At 33.5% G+C, this 17,929-nt stretch overlaps 1 protein-coding gene across 1 annotated transcript in view; it reads right to left on the minus strand.

Moving 5' to 3' along the window:
- Positions 1-17,929, minus strand: part of LOC128648791 (oxysterol-binding protein 2-like) — a 731,192-nt gene that overhangs the window by 198,783 nt on the left and 514,480 nt on the right. The window contains 1 exon segment of the mRNA XM_053701658.1: positions 10,472-10,589. Within this exon segment, the coding sequence (XP_053557633.1) occupies positions 10,472-10,589 (118 nt within the window).

Raw genomic sequence — 17,929 nt, forward strand, 5'->3', positions numbered from 1 at the left:
TATATATATATATATATATATATATATATATATGTATATATATATGAAATACTTTAAATATATTTTACATGTGTTTTTTACACATATATTCTAGCCTTAACACTTTACTTCAGATCTCCAAGAGTGCTACTTTTTACAGTGTAATTATAACTCACCACTTGTAATATAACGGATATTAGCGTGCCCCAAGCTCTCTACTGACATGATCTATTGATAAGGGAACCTAAAAAAATATCGGCTCTGTTAAGATTGTCTGGTAAATCTTTTTTACCATTCACTTGTTATACCAGATTGTGTGCTATTCTAAGCGCAAGTTCGCAATATCGATTGCGCTCCACTTGTAATATGGACCTATATTTGCAATTTAGAAAACAGAGTCATAGATGACACATGAATTAAAGAGAGATAAAAGTGAAAAGAAAATGATCCAATGAGTAAGAGCATTGTATTACAGCACTACTGTTTGCATATAACTATAACTATATGTCCTGCAAAAGGGGGTAAACACATAGTTAAAGTCTGATCCACAACATCAATGCACTACTGTGATCTTAATCTATAATGAACCATGAAATTTCAATTTTGATCTTTGTGCCCCCTTTAAAGTGATTTTGTATTTATTATATGAACAATATTTGTAATCACAAAGTAAATGATGGGCAATTTCATTCATGAAATGCATTATAAATGCTAAATTATTTAAATAATTACCCTTTCATGTTTTTAGAAATTTCTCCGTTCCTCCGCCCATAATGCATACTCTATTTCTGTATTCAATGACAATTCAGGCTGTAGTCAACCATATCACGCCCCCTTTGGCATCCAGCAAGTTTTAATAATAACGCCCCTGGTTTTGTTTGCACATGCGTTATTAAAACTTGCTGGACACCAAAGGGGTCGTGATACGATTGGCTACAGCGTTACGAGGAACGGTGCAATTTCTAAAAACATGGAAGATTAATTATTTAAATAATTTAACGCTTATAATACATTTAAAAAATGGTCCGGCTTCTGAGCTTACATTCTTGCTTTTTCAAATAAGTGAACAAAGAAAAATTGATAATAGGAGTTAAATAGAAAGTTGCTTAAAACTGCACGCTCTATCTGAATCATGAAATAAAAATTTGGGTTTAGTAAGATGTAATGTAAATTATACCTTTACATAGTATTGTATGGCAAAAGAATTTACACGTGTCAACAGAAACTCAACCCCTTGTCGTACAATACAATAGGGGATTTATTACATCAATAATACACCTATAGGAGCTGGGGATTGTGGGTATATGATAGATGTATATGCAATGTTTCATTTATCTGTATTGTATAATGTTAAATGATGTATATAAATTCTTGTCATGATTGTAAAAATAGTGTATTTTGCCTTTGGCGTGTTTTTTTCTTTTCTTTAGGAAGATGGTTTTTGTGTTTGCGATATTAATATTTCATAGAAGATAGTAGACTTCTATTTTTATTTATGTATCAATGATATAAGTTCTCACTGTTATGAACATGTTATAATATTGCGACCTCAAACGTGTTATTAATATAGAACGTTTTGTTACAGTGCGGTTACGAATATTTAGGCGTTTCATGGGTGTACTATGGAAGTAACTGTATTTTAATGGTTAAACATCGCCATGAGTGTTTAATATTCAAAGCACTGCCTTACATCTTGGATGCACCTTTTCATATCAGCTTTTTCTTTTTCAGTGCAGAGAATTTCCAGTGTGAGAAATCTATTGAATGTACAGTGGAAATTCATTTACATATGCATAATTTGAAGTGTTACTACTCTTTTAAGATTTTCAGACTCGCAGATTATTATGAGAGGAGATTTCAATTGTGAATAAAATATACCAAAATGGGCCTAGATCAATACCTTGGGTTGTCTACTTAAAAAATATATAGAGATTTTATAGGTAAATTAAAAAAAAATAAGGCTCTATTTCTGTTTAAATAGCGTGATAGTAAAAATGCTATGTTATCTAGAACTGATTTATTTATAATATCTCCTCATATCTCACATTCAGGATACTAAAATTGGTCAAATTATTTTATCTGACCATGCACCGATCATGCTGAAAGTAAAGAATATTTGGAGAGACTCAATGGGGGCTAACTGGAAATGCCCAATCTATCTAAGTAATACATTAGTATTTCAGGATTTTGTTATGGGAGGAATAAGGACAGAATAATGACCAACATATCCCACAAATTAATTATTCTGGAACACAGGTAAAGCAGTCTTGAGAGGTGAAATTAAAGCTTTGATAGTTAAACTAAACAGAAATTAGCACAAGAATATTCTTACTATTTAGCATTTCCATCAAACAATAATTGCTTAAAATAGATTGAAGCCAAGAGGAATTTCACAATAAAAAGACATGGCAATAGCACTTGCTCTGAATTTTAAATATGCAGTAGATTTTTTTCTGACAAATTTTAAAATTGACTTCAATTTGCCTGCCCCCTGTATCATGTGATGGTCATCAGCCAATCACAGACTCATATACGTATACACTGTGAGCTCTTGCTGCTAAGTAGTAGATTGTGCCCCCAAAAATGTACATATAAAAACACTGTGCACAATTTCATAATGGAAGTAAATTGAAAAGTCTCTTAAAACTACATGCTCTATCTGAATCATGAAAGTTTAATTTTGACTTTAGTGTCCCTTTAAGAATATCAGATGGAAAAGATAATGAAAAAAAAAATCTTGGAAAAAACTTATGCTGCTAGTATGAACACCTGAGGCACTGGGAAAAATAAATTAACCTATATTAAATGAGTAAGTTAAAAGGGCAATTAAATTGATGGCGGGAGAGAAAGCCCTTACTTATTGCCAGCTGAATTTTATAAGATATTAGAAGAAAAAGTTTCTCCATATTTTTGAAGAATTATATGGCCATTATCAAACTGGATTAATAACAGCAGAAAAGGAATTACTCTAATATTAAACATACTAAAAGGTAAAGATTCTTTTTCACCAACATCATATCGCCCAATTTCATTGCTGAATACAGAACATAAATTATTCACAAAAATAATAGCAAAAAGATTAAAAGAGTATGTATCTGTGTTAATAGAGACCAAAAAGGTTTTATGAAAAATAGATAATCAGTTTTGAATGTTAGGAAAATAATACTTGATATATAATATTATTATCAACAGATAATTGAGAAAAAAAAATAGCCAATGCCAGAATACTTCTTATTAGCACTGGATGCTGAGAACACCTTCAAAATGATCGAATGGACCATCTCCTGACATCTCTTGTTACATTTGATTTGTGTGGTAATCTTATTTATTTTAAGACTTAAATTAGAAAGGGCATATGACAACCAAGACAAGGTTGTCTTATATCTCCAATACTTTTTAATCCAGCCTTAGAGCCTTTTCTAATTTATTTGAGACAAGTGTATGAGGGTCTTATAAAAGGACACAAAAGATTATATGAAATTGCTTATGCATACTTACAAGTGAGAAATTATTTACAACAAATAATATATGATAATTAATTAATCTGGGAGCCTTCAATATTATTAATAGGAGTTAAACTATTTCAACCAAAACTTTTTCAGTTTTACCAATTTATAAATTTTTATTAAAAGAAAATATTAGACAGAACTCTGAAAGTCTTTTGAATCAGTGGTATAGACACTCCATTAGAGTCCATGATAAAGAGGTTTTATTTCGGAGTCTTAACATGGCCTGGAAAATGTCATTTATGATGGAAGGGAGAGAGGAGCAAATTAAAATAATCCATAAAACACGTATAACTCCTTATTTGATAGCTAATTGGTCTTCAAGGGGAAATAATATATTCTTGACATGTTTTATGAAGACTCTGACATTTTAAATATTTTTGGTATTGCCCAAAAGTAAGAGCTTTTTGATGTAAGATCATGCATTACATACAGTATGTTAAATTATAGGGGCTACTATACTTCCTTAGATTTCTCAAGTATTATTCCTTGAGTGTGCAGAAGAATACAGGTCAAATGAAAAATTCATAATAACAGCTATACTTATGGGTAGGAAGAATGTACGACAGAGATTGATCTCAAGAACCTCCCTCTATAAAAAAATGTATTAATAATATGGAAAATCAAATGATTATACAGAAATGGGATAATGCGGACAATGTGGAAAAGAGAATATCAATATTTTTGGTATTTTTATGTCAAAGCCGCCTCGCCAGATTACACGTAGAGCGCTAAATATCGTTTTCATTAAAGCTATATTTTCGCTCCTCCACTGTGTAATATCAGCACACAATGTGTGCTGATATTAAAAGTTTTCAGCAATGTGAACGCGAGTTTGCGTTCGCATTGTTGGGAAGCATTGCGCTCATAAAAGTGTGCTTCCATAGGCTCCTATGGGAGCCTCGTTCTGATGCCGTCAGAGAGGGCATCAGAACATGGCATTGCAAAGGGGGTAGCGTTGGCAGCAATCTTAAATATATATGTATATTCTGATATACATATATATGTGTTAAAATGTGTATATACACATATTAACATATAAATATATATGTATATCAACATATGCATATGTATTTACAGGAAACACACAGTTCTCATAGACCGTAATGTAAAGGCACTTTTCAGTGCTATTTTTTTTCTAACACCCCACTCCCGCCAACTTTATCCCCAAAATACTGCCTAGTGCAGGTATTTTATTAAAAAAGGTACAAAAAAGAGAGAGAAGTTTGACAGTACCCAGCACTCACAAAACACTATATAATAACAGTATGCATTGAAAACCGGATTGTGTCAAGAACTGGTTATTAAAACGTAACTTTTACTAATGATAGAATAAAAAGGGTGGTAAATAGTACCAAATGTATAACATAAATATGTGAGACATACATTTAAAACTTAGATTAAGAAACAGATCAAGACTGTGTGTGTGAGACTTCAAAAACAGAATTACTTCCCTGGGTAATAGTTCAAATTCACCGTAACCCTCAGGGCTCAGAGAATACACGGATTGCTCTAAAGCTAATCTAAAAAGGGTATTGACCGCAACAACATTACCTAATCTGAGCAATACTGGTATCTAGAGCAGGAGAGGAAACGGTTTATAAATGACTGATTAAGGAAGGCAATTGCCACATCAATATGAGCTTAAAAAGGTCCAAGGTAAACACAAATTAGCAAGTCTCATGCACACAGACAATGCCTGATGTACATTTCGCCGCTAGCACGGCTTTCTCAGAGGCTAACCAGAGTCAGGGCCCCAACCCGGTATTTGTATCGTCATTGACCAATAGAAATTGGTTCTAAGCACACACCTCTAGATGCAGCCTATCACAAGAGGCTTAACATAATTGGTTATAGATTCATCACATGATCGTATCAAGCAGATGTCAGGCTAGTAACATGTTGAAACAATTTTGTAATATAAGATATTAGATATTCGCTACATTGTTTCAAAATCAAGTAATAGGTGTCAGGAGCATTGAAAGATGTCAGCCTAGCTTACTCAAAATTGTCACTCCCACCTGGTCAAAGATTAATTCTATCCACCAATTGGATTTGAAAGTGTCTTACAATACAAAAATCTGCGTTCTTTACCAATGACAGATTTTCATTCACACATTTCAACACACATATAATGAGATTCATCCTTCCTATGTCACACGTAGGAAAATCCTCAATTGATGCATAAATCCTCTCCATGTATGTTGATAGAAAATTTGATTGCGTTTTTCAAAAAACGATCATAAGAGAATGATGTCAACATCCTTCCTATATCACACGAATGTAAATACTCTATTGATGTAGAAAAACAAATAAATAAAGCCTCTCCATATATATTGATAGAAAATTTAAATTTTAATTGCGTTTTTCAAAAAACGATCATGAGAGAATGATGTCAAAACTCATTCACAAATTGACTTGAATAAGACACACTCTTCTTATCTGTCAGAGCAAAGAGTAATGTTAACACGAATAAGTATAGTGACTCTATTGAAACGGAATCTTCTTGTGTGTCCCTAGTAGATTAAGTGCATAAAATAGCTTGATATAAAAAATCTATATGTAAGATTTATGAATAATATCACGTAATGCGTATCACATTTCAAATAGCAAACCAAAAAAGGGGGGACATTGTTTGCAATATTTCAGCCAATATTATCACTATAGTGCAGACCCTGCCCATTAGTGGATTAACCAAATTTAATTGCGTTTTTCAACAAACGATAATAAAAGAATAATGTCAACACTAATCCACCAATTGACTTAAATTGAACACACTATTCTTATTTATAAAAGCAAAGAGTATTGTTATGCAATCATAAGATGAAATATGCTAAAGTGTATCTCTTATTACAGTGGTTATAATCATAATTTATTTTGTACTGTAATTTCCCAAACGTCATCTGCTACAAGTATAGGACTATCATTCGTGCCAGTATGGTAGTTTATCACTATATGAGTTATTATAATAGTGTTACTGTTCCTTCTGTCATGGATTATTGATCTATATGCACATTAAAAGTCACCTATTGTTCATTTACAGGAATGCTGCAAATCCATCCTGTTCGTTAATCCCATTGGGTGTAAGGGTATTAAGCCAAAAAATCCAGCGGCATTCAGATTGGAGCAGCATTTGTTCTATATCTCCTCCTCTTATGCCTCTCCATGTATATTGATAGAAAATTTTAATTTTAATTGCGTTTTTTGAAAAACGATCATGAGAGAATGATGGTTAGCCTCTGAGAAAGCCGTGCTAGCGGCGAAATGTACATCAGGCATTGTCTGTGTGCATGAGACTTGCTAATTTGTGTTTACCTGGGACATATTGATGTGGCAATTGCCTTCCTTAATCAGTCATTTATAAACCGTTTCCTCTCCTGCTCTAGATACCAGTATTGCTCAGATTAGGTAATGTTGTTGCGGTCAATACCCTTTCTAGATTAGCTTTAGAGCAATCCGTGTATTCTCTGAGCCCTGAGGGTTACGGTGTATTTGAACTATTACCCAGGGAAGTAATTCTGTTTTTGAAGTCTCACACACACAGTCCTGATCTGTTTCTTAATCTAAGTTTTAAATGTATGTCTCACATATTTATGTTATACATTTGGTACTATTTACCACCCTTTTTATTCTATCATTAGTAAAAGTTACGTTTTAATAACCAGTTCTTGACACAATCCGGTTTTCAATGCATACTGTTACTATATAGTGTTTTGTGAGTGCTGGGTACTGTCAAACTTCTCTCTCTTTTTTGTACCTATATATCTATCAGACAGTTAGCACCCCCCTTCTCCTACACTTCACCAGTGATACTAACTGGTATATAATGAATACTGAATAGATTATATATCTACTATTATTTCAGCATACTATATTATGAAGGGGTTGATATTTGCTTAAACTAACACCGTTGCCACTATTTCCATTTTATTAAAAAAATAAAGATGCTGCTATCTTTAATTTTTAATAAAATATACGATAAAGTATTTTGGGAGCATTTTGATAAAACTAACCAGAGATCTGATATATACGAGCTTGCGGTAGCAATAACACTTGTAATGGCTGGTTAATTATCGCGTGGCATAGGTGCGCGATAATTTAGCGCTTCATTTGAAGTCTAGCCCTAAGTATATTAAATATTAGATAAAAGATTTATACTCTGTCAACCTTTTTTTTGTGTGATTTGCACTATTCTACAACACCATTATATGGACGTATGCACTTTCTTCACTTTTTTATCTCCCCCTGCAGGATTCACACTATCACACAATCTTAGTGAATGGATTTATAAACTATGTCACCTTTTTTTTTTTTGGTGTGTGATTTGCAATATTCTTAAACTATTATATGGACTTATACACTTATATATGATATATATGATATTTATATGATATATATATATATTTTATAGATATATTTTCTCTCTCTCTCTTTTCCTTTGTACCTAGCTTGCATATGTTGAGATATGTATAAACTAAATGAACGTGCTTTTAGCACAGAAAAAGTGTGAAATCTTAATGTATGTTCATACACTCTCAGCAAGCTGTGCTGTCTCCAGAGTTACAGGCTGTATTAGGGATCCAGGCTTTAGAAGAGACCTTGACGTGGAACCTGGGCTTGTCCCATTTGGTCAGATGCGGTAACTAACTCTTCCAGTTTTGCTTTTATTCTTAGCTGAGAGCTTGTAAGTGAGTGCTGGACTTTCTCTATGTGTAAGATATGCAAATTCTCAGTTTTTTTGCTTCAAATACTGTTTTAACACAGCAATCCTTTTAACAGGATTATTGCAGCAATCCAGAAATCACTCACTAGACAGCCTGTTTCGTTATTTTTGGAACTCATCAGTAGGAGATAGATTTCTGGTTGCTGCATTGGTAAAGCTACTTTCAGGGTTAAATCAAAATTCATTAAAATTATGGTGGAGATAAAAAAACTGAGATTAAAATCCTCCATGTCTCAAAATTAAATCAATGTAAATATTTGCATAGGAAATTAGCACATCTAGACAAGATTCCCTGCTTGCTTTTTCCCAGAAATACTCCATATACAATGTTAACAATGCACAAGAGAATTCTGGGTAAGATATGCAAATTCTCCTATGCAATCCTTTTAACAGGATTATTGCAGCAATCCAGAAATCACTCACTAGACAGCCTGTTCTGGATTGCTGCAATAATCCTGTTAAAAGGATCGCTGTGTTAAAACAGTATTTGAAGCAAAAAAAATGAAAATTTGCATATCTAATTTGCATATCTTACCCAGAAGATATACACACTCTCCGCCCACGTTATTAGGTACACCTGTTCAATTGCTTGGTAACACAAATTGCTAATCAGCCAATCACATGGCAGCAATTCAATGCATTTAGGCATCTAGACGTGGTGAAGATGACTTGCTGAAGTTTAAACCGAGCATCATAATGGGGAAGAAAGGGGATTTAAGTGACTTTGAACATGGCATGGTTGTTGGTGCTAGATGGGCTAGACTGAGTATTTCAAAAACTGCTGATCTACTCGGATTTTAACGCACAAACATCTCTAGGGTTTACAGGGAATGGTCAGAAAAAGAGAAAATATCCAGTGAGCGGCAATTATGTGGACAGTAACTCAAATAACCATTTGTTGCAACCAAGGTATGCAGAATACCATCTCTGAACGCACAACACGTCGAACCTTGAAGCAGATGGGCTACAGCAGCAGAAGACCACACCGGGTGCCACTCCTGTCAACTAAGAACAGGAAACTGAGGCTACAATTGTCACAGGCTCACAAAATTTGGACAACAGAAGATTGAAAAAAATGTTGCCTGGTCTGATGAGTCTCGATTTCAGCTGCAACACTCAGATGGTAGGGTCAGAATTTGGCATAAACAACATGAGAGCATGGATCCATCCTGCCTTGTATCAACGGTTTGGGCTGGTGGTGGTGTTGTAATGGTGTGGGGAATATTTTCTTGTCAAACTTTGGGCCCCTTAGTACCAATTGAGCATAGTTTAAATGCCACGGCCTACCTGAGTATTGTTGCTGACCATGTACATACCTTTATGACTACAGTGAACCCATCTTCTGATGGCTACTTCCAGCAGGATAATGCACCATGTCACAAAGGGGAAATCATCTCAAACTGGTTTCTTGAGCATGACAATGAGTTCACTGTACTCCAATGACCTTCACAGTCACCAGATATCAATCCAATAGAGCACCTTTACGATGTGGTGGAAAGGGAGATTTGCATCATGGATGTGCAGCCGACAAATCTGCAGCAACTGCATGATGCTATTATGTCAATATGGACCAAAATCTCTGAGGAATGTTTCCAACACCTTGCTGAATCTATGCCATGAACAATTAAGGCAGTTCTGAAGGCAAAAGGGGTCCAGCCCGGTACTACCAAGGTGTACCTAATAAAGTGGCCGGTGAGTGTATATATGTATGTATACTTTTATTGTTGTTTTTTTTTTTTTTTTTTTTTTTAATTTTCTGTTGGAGACACTTTATAAAAATATTTTTAAAAATATTCAATTACATTAAATAGGAGAGCAATTGGATTCCACCTTATAATTCAGTGATTCTGACTGAGTAACAGAGGGCAGTAATTGTAAGAATGGAATTAAGCATGCACTATTGTTTTTGTTTGATAGATAATTGGTATTTCGTTGTTCCAGCACTGCAGATATAAAATCATATAAATAAATCAGGGCTGTTTCTGTGGGACTAAGACTAGACAGAAAAGATTCATTGAGAGACAGATTATCATAGATTCGGGCACGTGCCATCCTAATGCACAACTTCTTTTCTATACAATGCTTTGATAGCAGATAAGCAGGAGAGAAGGCTCATAATATGCATTTATCTTTCATCATAGTCACATGAATCCATACACTAGTATAGTGAGACTCTGACACCCACATAAATTGGCACACACACTAACAGAGCACAGTCAAAGCTAGGCATACATATTCATGAGTATCACTTAGCATGTGTTACCTGTGCTGCTTGGAGTTAGTTGTTACTGTGATAAAAGCTGGTGATTCCTCCATGGCATCAAAATATTCAGTCTCCTCATCTTCATCACTGGCTTCCCCTTTTACTGTCTGAACACTCCCTGTTAGAGCATAAGACAAACAAAGGTTAGAATTAAACAGTGTTCAGCACAGTGTTAACATTTTGTTCTGAGCATTTAAGCAAAGACTTAAAGAAAACAGCTCATATTGATGACATTTTTTATGTCATAACCATACTTAAGGAACATCTCATTTTGATATAAAGTACTGATTTTAACACTCTAATTGATACACATAAAAAAATGACATTTACAGTAAAATTAGATCAGGTGTATTTTGTTTATGTTAGAATTGGAGACCATTATGGAATCATTATAAATGTTCTGTGTACAGCATATTTCAGTTCTAATAAAAACAATGATGCATGCTGAAGTACGTATAATATTTCAATATAAATTATCTACAAAAGGAACCATAATGCCCCTGAGTTCTGTCCACTTTTCATCCAAACAGGAGCATAACCTTATTAAATCTAGCATATGATTATGGTATACATATGCCATACATTCTTCAAATGCAGATGTTTACTATACAGCCATAAAATAGAAAATTAACACTTTCAAGCCAATTTATATAGCTGTGATATTTCTAGAAACGAAAGATACAGAACGCGAAAAGTATAAATGGGAGAAAACATGTTTTAGTGTATCATTAACATTAAAATGTTTTTCCCTTTAATGTGTTCTTAATGAACAATTTTACCTGCTGTAGTGTCTTAAATTGTTTACATTTAGCTTTATTTTCTCATTTGAAATAGCTGCTCTCTCACATTCAACCACCCATATACTAAAAAAATTCAAAGCTGCAGTATTGACTAAAGAAATGCTATGTAGATATGAAGGATGAGTGCTGTCAGTCCCGGGCTAATGAAAAATAAATGATATGGCTCTGTATTAATGCTTATGTCATCTACTTACCCTTACTTTCAGAAACCACTGTGACAAACCAAAAGTTTCATAAACACTTTTGAGCTAAAATAAATAGGCATACATGTATTTTGTTTCTTTATTGGGCTATGTAGCTGAGGATGTCTATCTCTTTTTCCCCCCATAATAAGCTAAATCCCTTAGCTGTAACCTTTTCAATAGATGTGTGACAAAAAAACGACAACCTCCACAACCAGCTTGTACATGAAAGTTACCAAAACATATGCTCAACAAAGGTACCTCACACTCACGACTTGAAAATCCTCATTTAAAAGAGGGGCTTCTTCCATTTATGTTACTTGTTTAATAGAGGGTATTCTTCCATTTATTTTACTGATTTAATAGAGGGGCTTCTTCCATTTATGTTTCTGATTTAATAGAGGGGCTTCTTCTATTTATGTTACTGATTTAATAGAGGGGCTTCTTCTATGTATGTTACTGATTTAATAGAGGGGCTTCTTCTATTTATGTTACTGATTTAATAGAGGGGCTTCTTCCGTTTATGTTACTGATTTAATAGAGGGCTTCTTCCATTTATGTTACTGATTTAATAGAGGGCCTTCTTCCATTTATGTTACTGATTTAATAGAGGGGCTTCTTCTATTTATGTTACTGATTTAATAGAGGGGCTTCTTCTATTTATGTTACTGATTTAATAGAGGGCCTTCTTCTATTTATGTTACTGATTTAATAGAGGGGCTTCTTCTATTTATTTTACTGATTTAATAGAGGGACATCTTCCATGTATGTTACTGATTTAATGGAGGGGCTTCTTCCATTTATGTTATTTAATAGAGGGGCTTCTTCCATTTATGTTACTGATTTAATAGAGGGACTTCTTCCATTTATGTTACTGATTTAATAGAGGGCTTCTTCCATTTATGTTACTGATTTAATAGAGGGCTTCTTCCATTTATGTTACTGATTTAATAGAGGGCCTTCTTCCATTTATGTTACTGATTTAATAGAGGGGCTTCTTCCATTTATGTTACTGATTTAATAGAGGGGCTTCTTCCATTTATGTTACTGATTTAATAGAGGGCTTCTTCCATTTATGTTACTGATTTAATAGAGGGCTTCTTCCATTTATGTTACTGATTTAATAGAGGGCTTCTATTTATTTTACTGATTTAATAGAGGGGCGTCTTCCATTTATGTTACTGATTTAATAGAGGGCTTCTTCCATTTATGTTACTGATTTAATAGAGGGACATCTTCCATGTATGTTACTGATTTAATGGAGGGGCTTCTTCCATTTATGTTATTTAATAGAGGGGCTTCTTCCATTTATGTTACTGATTTAATAGAGGGACTTCTTCCATTTATGTTACTGATTTAATAGAGGGCTTCTTCCATTTATGTTACTGATTTAATAGAGGGCCTTCTTCCATTTATGTTACTGATTTAATAGAGGGGCTTCTTCCATTTATTTACTGATTTAATAGAGGGGCTTCTTCCATTTATGTTACTGATTTAATAGAGGGGCTTCTTCCATTTATGTTACTGATTTAATAGAGGGCCTTCTTCCATTTATGTTACTGATTTAATAGAGGGGCTTCTTCTATTTATTTTACTGATTTAATAGAGGGACATCTTCCATGTATGTTACTGATTTAATAGAGGGGCTTATTCCATTTATGTTACTGATTTAATAGAGGGGCTTCTTCTATTTATTTTACTCATTTAATAGAGGGACATCTTCCATGTATGTTACTGATTTAATAGAGGGGCTTCTTCCATTTATGTTACTGATTTAATAGAGGGGCTTCTTCTATTTATTTTACTCATTTAATAGAGGGACATCTTCCATTTATGTTACTGATTTAATAGAGGGCCTTCTTCCATTTATGTTACTGATTTAATAGAGGGGCTTCTTCTATTTATTTTACTGATTTAATAGAGGGACATCTTCCATGTATGTTACTGATTCAATAGAGGGGCTTCTTACATAAATGTTACTGATTTAATAGAGGGGCTTCTTCCATTTATGTTACTGATTTAATAGAGGGGCATCTTCCATTTATGTTACTGATTTAATAGAGGGGCTTATTCCATTTATGTTACTGATTTAATAGAGGGGCTTCTTCCATTTATGTTACTGATTTAATAGAGGGGCTTATTCCATTTATGTTACTGATTTAATAGAGGGTCTTCTTCCATTTATGTTACTGATTTAATAGAGGGGCTTCTATTTATGTTACTGATTTAATAGAGGGACATCTTCCATGTATGTTACTGATTTAATAGAGGGCCTTCTTACATAAATGTTACTGATTTAATAGAGGGGCTTCTTCCATTTCTGTTACTGATTTAATAGAGGGGCATCTTCCATTTATGTTACTGATTTAATAGAGGGGCTTCTTCCATTTATGTTACTGATTTAATAGAGGGGCTTCTTCCATTTATGTTACTGATTTAATAGAGGGGCTTCTTCCATTTATGTTACTGATTTAATAGAGGGGCTTCTTCCATTTATGTTACTGATTTAATAGAGGGGCTTCTTCCATTTATGTTACTGATTTAATAGAGGGGCTTCTATTTATTTTACTGATTTAATAGAGGGGCGTCTTCCATTTATGTTACTGATTTAATAGAGGGCTTCTTCCATTTATGTTACTGATTTAATAGAGGGCCTTCTTCCATTTATGTTTCTGATTTAATAGAGGGGCTTCTTCCATTTATGTTACTGATTTAATAGAGGGGCTTCTTCCATTTATGTTACTGATTTAATAGAGGGCCTTCTTCCATTTATGTTACTGATTTAATAGAGGGGCTTCTTCTATTTATTTTACTGATTTAATAGAGGGACATCTTCCATGTATGTTACTGATTTAATAGAGGGGCTTATTCCATTTATGTTACTGATTTAATAGAGGGGCTTCTTCCATTTATGTTACTGATTTAATAGAGGGGCTTCTTCTATTTATTTTACTGATTTAATAGAGGGACATCTTCCATGTATGTTACTGATTTAATAGAGGGGCTTCTTACATAAATGTTACTGATTTAATAGAGGGGCTTCTTCCATTTATGTTACTGATTTAATAGAGGGGCATCTTCCATTTATGTTACTGATTTAATAGAGGGGCTTCTTCCATTTATGTTACTGATTTAATAGAGGGGCTTCTTCCATTTATGTTACTGATTTAATAGAGGGGCTTCTTCAATTTATTTTACTGATTTAATAGAAAGGCTTCTTCAATTTATTTTACGGATTTAATAGAGGGGCTTCTTCCATTTATGTTTCTGATGTAATAGAGGGGCTTCCTCCATTTATGTTACTGATTTTATAGAGGGGCTTCTTCTATTTATTTTACTGATTTAATAGAGGGGCTTCTTCCATTTATGTTACTGATTTAATAGAGGGGCTTCTTCCATTTATGTTATTTAATAGAGGGGCTTCTTCCATTTATGTTATTTAATAGAGGGCTTCTTCCATTTATGTTACTGATTTAATATAGGGCTTCTATTTATTTTACTGATTTAATAGAGGGGCGTCTTCCATTTATGTTACTGATTTAATAGAGGGCTTCTTCCATTTATGTTACTGATTTAATAGAGGGCCTTCTTCCATTTATGTTACTGATTTAATAGAGGGACATCTTCCATGTATGTTACTGATTTAATGGAGGGGCTTCTTCTATTTATGTTACTGATTTAATAGAGGGGCTTCTTCTATTTATGTTACTGATTTAATAGAGGGCCTTCTTCTATTTATGTTACTGATTTAATAAAGGGGCTTCTTCTATTTATTTTACTGATTTAATAGAGGGACATCTTCCATGTATGTTACTGATTTAATGGAGGGGCTTCTTCCATTTATGTTATTTAATAGAGGGGCTTCTTCCATTTATGTTACTGATTTAATAGAGGGACTTCTTCCATTTATGTTACTGATTTAATAGAGGGGCTTCTTCCATTTATGTTACTGATTTAATAGAGGGCTTCTTCCATTTATGTTACTGATTTAATAGAGGGCCTTCTTCCATTTATGTTACTGATTTAATAGAGGGGCTTCTTCCATTTATGTTACTGATTTAATAGAGGGGCTTCTTCCATTTATGTTACTGATTTAATAGAGGGCTTCTTCCATTTATGTTACTGATTTAATAGAGGGCTTCTTCCATTTATGTTACTGATTTAATAGAGGGCTTCTATTTATTTTACTGATTTAATAGAGGGGCGTCTTCCATTTATGTTACTGATTTAATAGAGGGCTTCTTCCATTTATGTTACTGATTTAATAGAGGGACATCTTCCATGTATGTTACTGATTTAATGGAGGGGCTTCTTCCATTTATGTTATTTAATAGAGGGGCTTCTTCCATTTATGTTACTGATTTAATAGAGGGACTTCTTCCATTTATGTTACTGATTTAATAGAGGGCTTCTTCCATTTATGTTACTGATTTAATAGAGGGCTTCTTCCATTTATGTTACTGATTTAATAGAGGGCCTTCTTCCATTTATGTTACTGATTTAATAGAGGGGCTTCTTCCATTTATTTACTGATTTAATAGAGGGGCTTCTTCCATTTATGTTACTGATTTAATAGAGGGGCTTCTTCCATTTATGTTACTGATTTAATAGAGGGCCTTCTTCCATTTATGTTACTGATTTAATAGAGGGGCTTCTTCTATTTATTTTACTGATTTAATAGAGGGACATCTTCCATGTATGTTACTGATTTAATAGAGGGGCTTATTCCATTTATGTTACTGATTTAATAGAGGGGCTTCTTCTATTTATTTTACTCATTTAATAGAGGGACATCTTCCATGTATGTTACTGATTTAATAGAGGTGTTTATTCCATTTATGTTACTGATTTAATAGAGGGGCTTCTTCTATTTATGTTACTGATTTAATAGAGGGGCTTCTTCCATTTATGTTATTTAATAGAGGGACTTCTTCCATTTATGTTACTGATTTAATAGAGGGGCTTCTTCTATTTATTTTACTGATTTAATAGAGGGACATCTTCCATGTATGTTACTGATTCAATAGAGGGGCTTCTTACATAAATGTTACTGATTTAATAGAGGGGCTTCCTCCATTTATGTTACTGATTTAATAGAGGGGCATCTTCCATTTATGTTACTGATTTAATAGAGGGGCTTATTCCATTTATGTTACTGATTTAATAGAGGGGCTTCTTCCATTTATGTTACTGATTTAATAGAGGGGCTTATTCCATTTATGTTACTGATTTAATAGAGGGTCTTCTTCCATTTATGTTACTGATTTAATAGAGGGGCTTCTATTTATTTTACTGATTTAATAGAGGGACATCTTCCATGTATGTTACTGATTTAATAGAGGGCCTTCTTACATAAATGTTACTGATTTAATAGAGGGGCTTCTTCCATTTCTGTTACTGATTTAATAGAGGGGCATCTTCCATTTATGTTACTGATTTAATAGAGGGGCTTCTTCCATTTATGTTACTGATTTAATAGAGGGGCTTCTTCCATTTATGTTACTGATTTAATAGAGGGGCTTCTTCCATTTATGTTTCTGATTTAATAGAGGGCCTTCTTCCATTTATGTTACTGATTTAATAGAGGGGCTTCTTCCATTTATGTTACTGATTTAATAGAGGGGCTTCTATTTATTTTACTGATTTAATAGAGGGGCGTCTTCCATTTATGTTACTGATTTAATAGAGGGCTTCTTCCATTTATGTTACTGATTTAATAGAGGGCCTTCTTCCATTTATGTTTCTGATTTAATAGAGGGGCTTCTTCCATTTATGTTACTGATTTAATAGAGGGGCTTCTTCCATTTATGTTACTGATTTAATAGAGGGCCTTCTTCCATTTATGTTACTGATTTAATAGAGGGGCTTCTTCTATTTATTTTACTGATTTAATAGAGGGACATCTTCCATGTATGTTACTGATTTAATAGAGGGGCTTATTCCATTTATGTTACTGATTTAATAGAGGGTCTTCTTCCATTTATGTTACTGATTTAATAGAGGGGCTTCTTCTATTTATTTTACTGATTTAATAGAGGGACATCTTCCATGTATGTTACTGATTTAATAGAGGGGCTTCTTACATAAATGTTACTGATTTAATAGAGGGGCTTCTTCCATTTATGTTACTGATTTAATAGAGGGGCTTCTTCCATTTATGTTACTGATTTAATAGAGGGGCTTCTTCCATTTATGTTACTGATTTAATAGAGGGGCTTCTTCCATTTATTTTACTGATTTAATAGAGGGGCTTCTTCAATTTATTTTACTGATTTAATAGAAAGGCTTCTTCAATTTATTTTACGGATTTAATAGAGGGGCTTCTTCCATTTATGTTTCTGATGTAATAGAGGGGCTTCCTCCATTTATGTTACTGATTTTATAGAGGGGCTTCTTCTATTTATTTTACTGATTTAATAGAGGGGCTTCTTCTATTTATGTTACTGATTTAATAGAGGGGCTTCTTCCATTTATGT

This window comes from Bombina bombina, chromosome 2 (genome assembly GCF_027579735.1).
Source record: "Bombina bombina isolate aBomBom1 chromosome 2, aBomBom1.pri, whole genome shotgun sequence".
Lineage (NCBI taxonomy): Eukaryota > Metazoa > Chordata > Amphibia > Anura > Bombinatoridae > Bombina > Bombina bombina.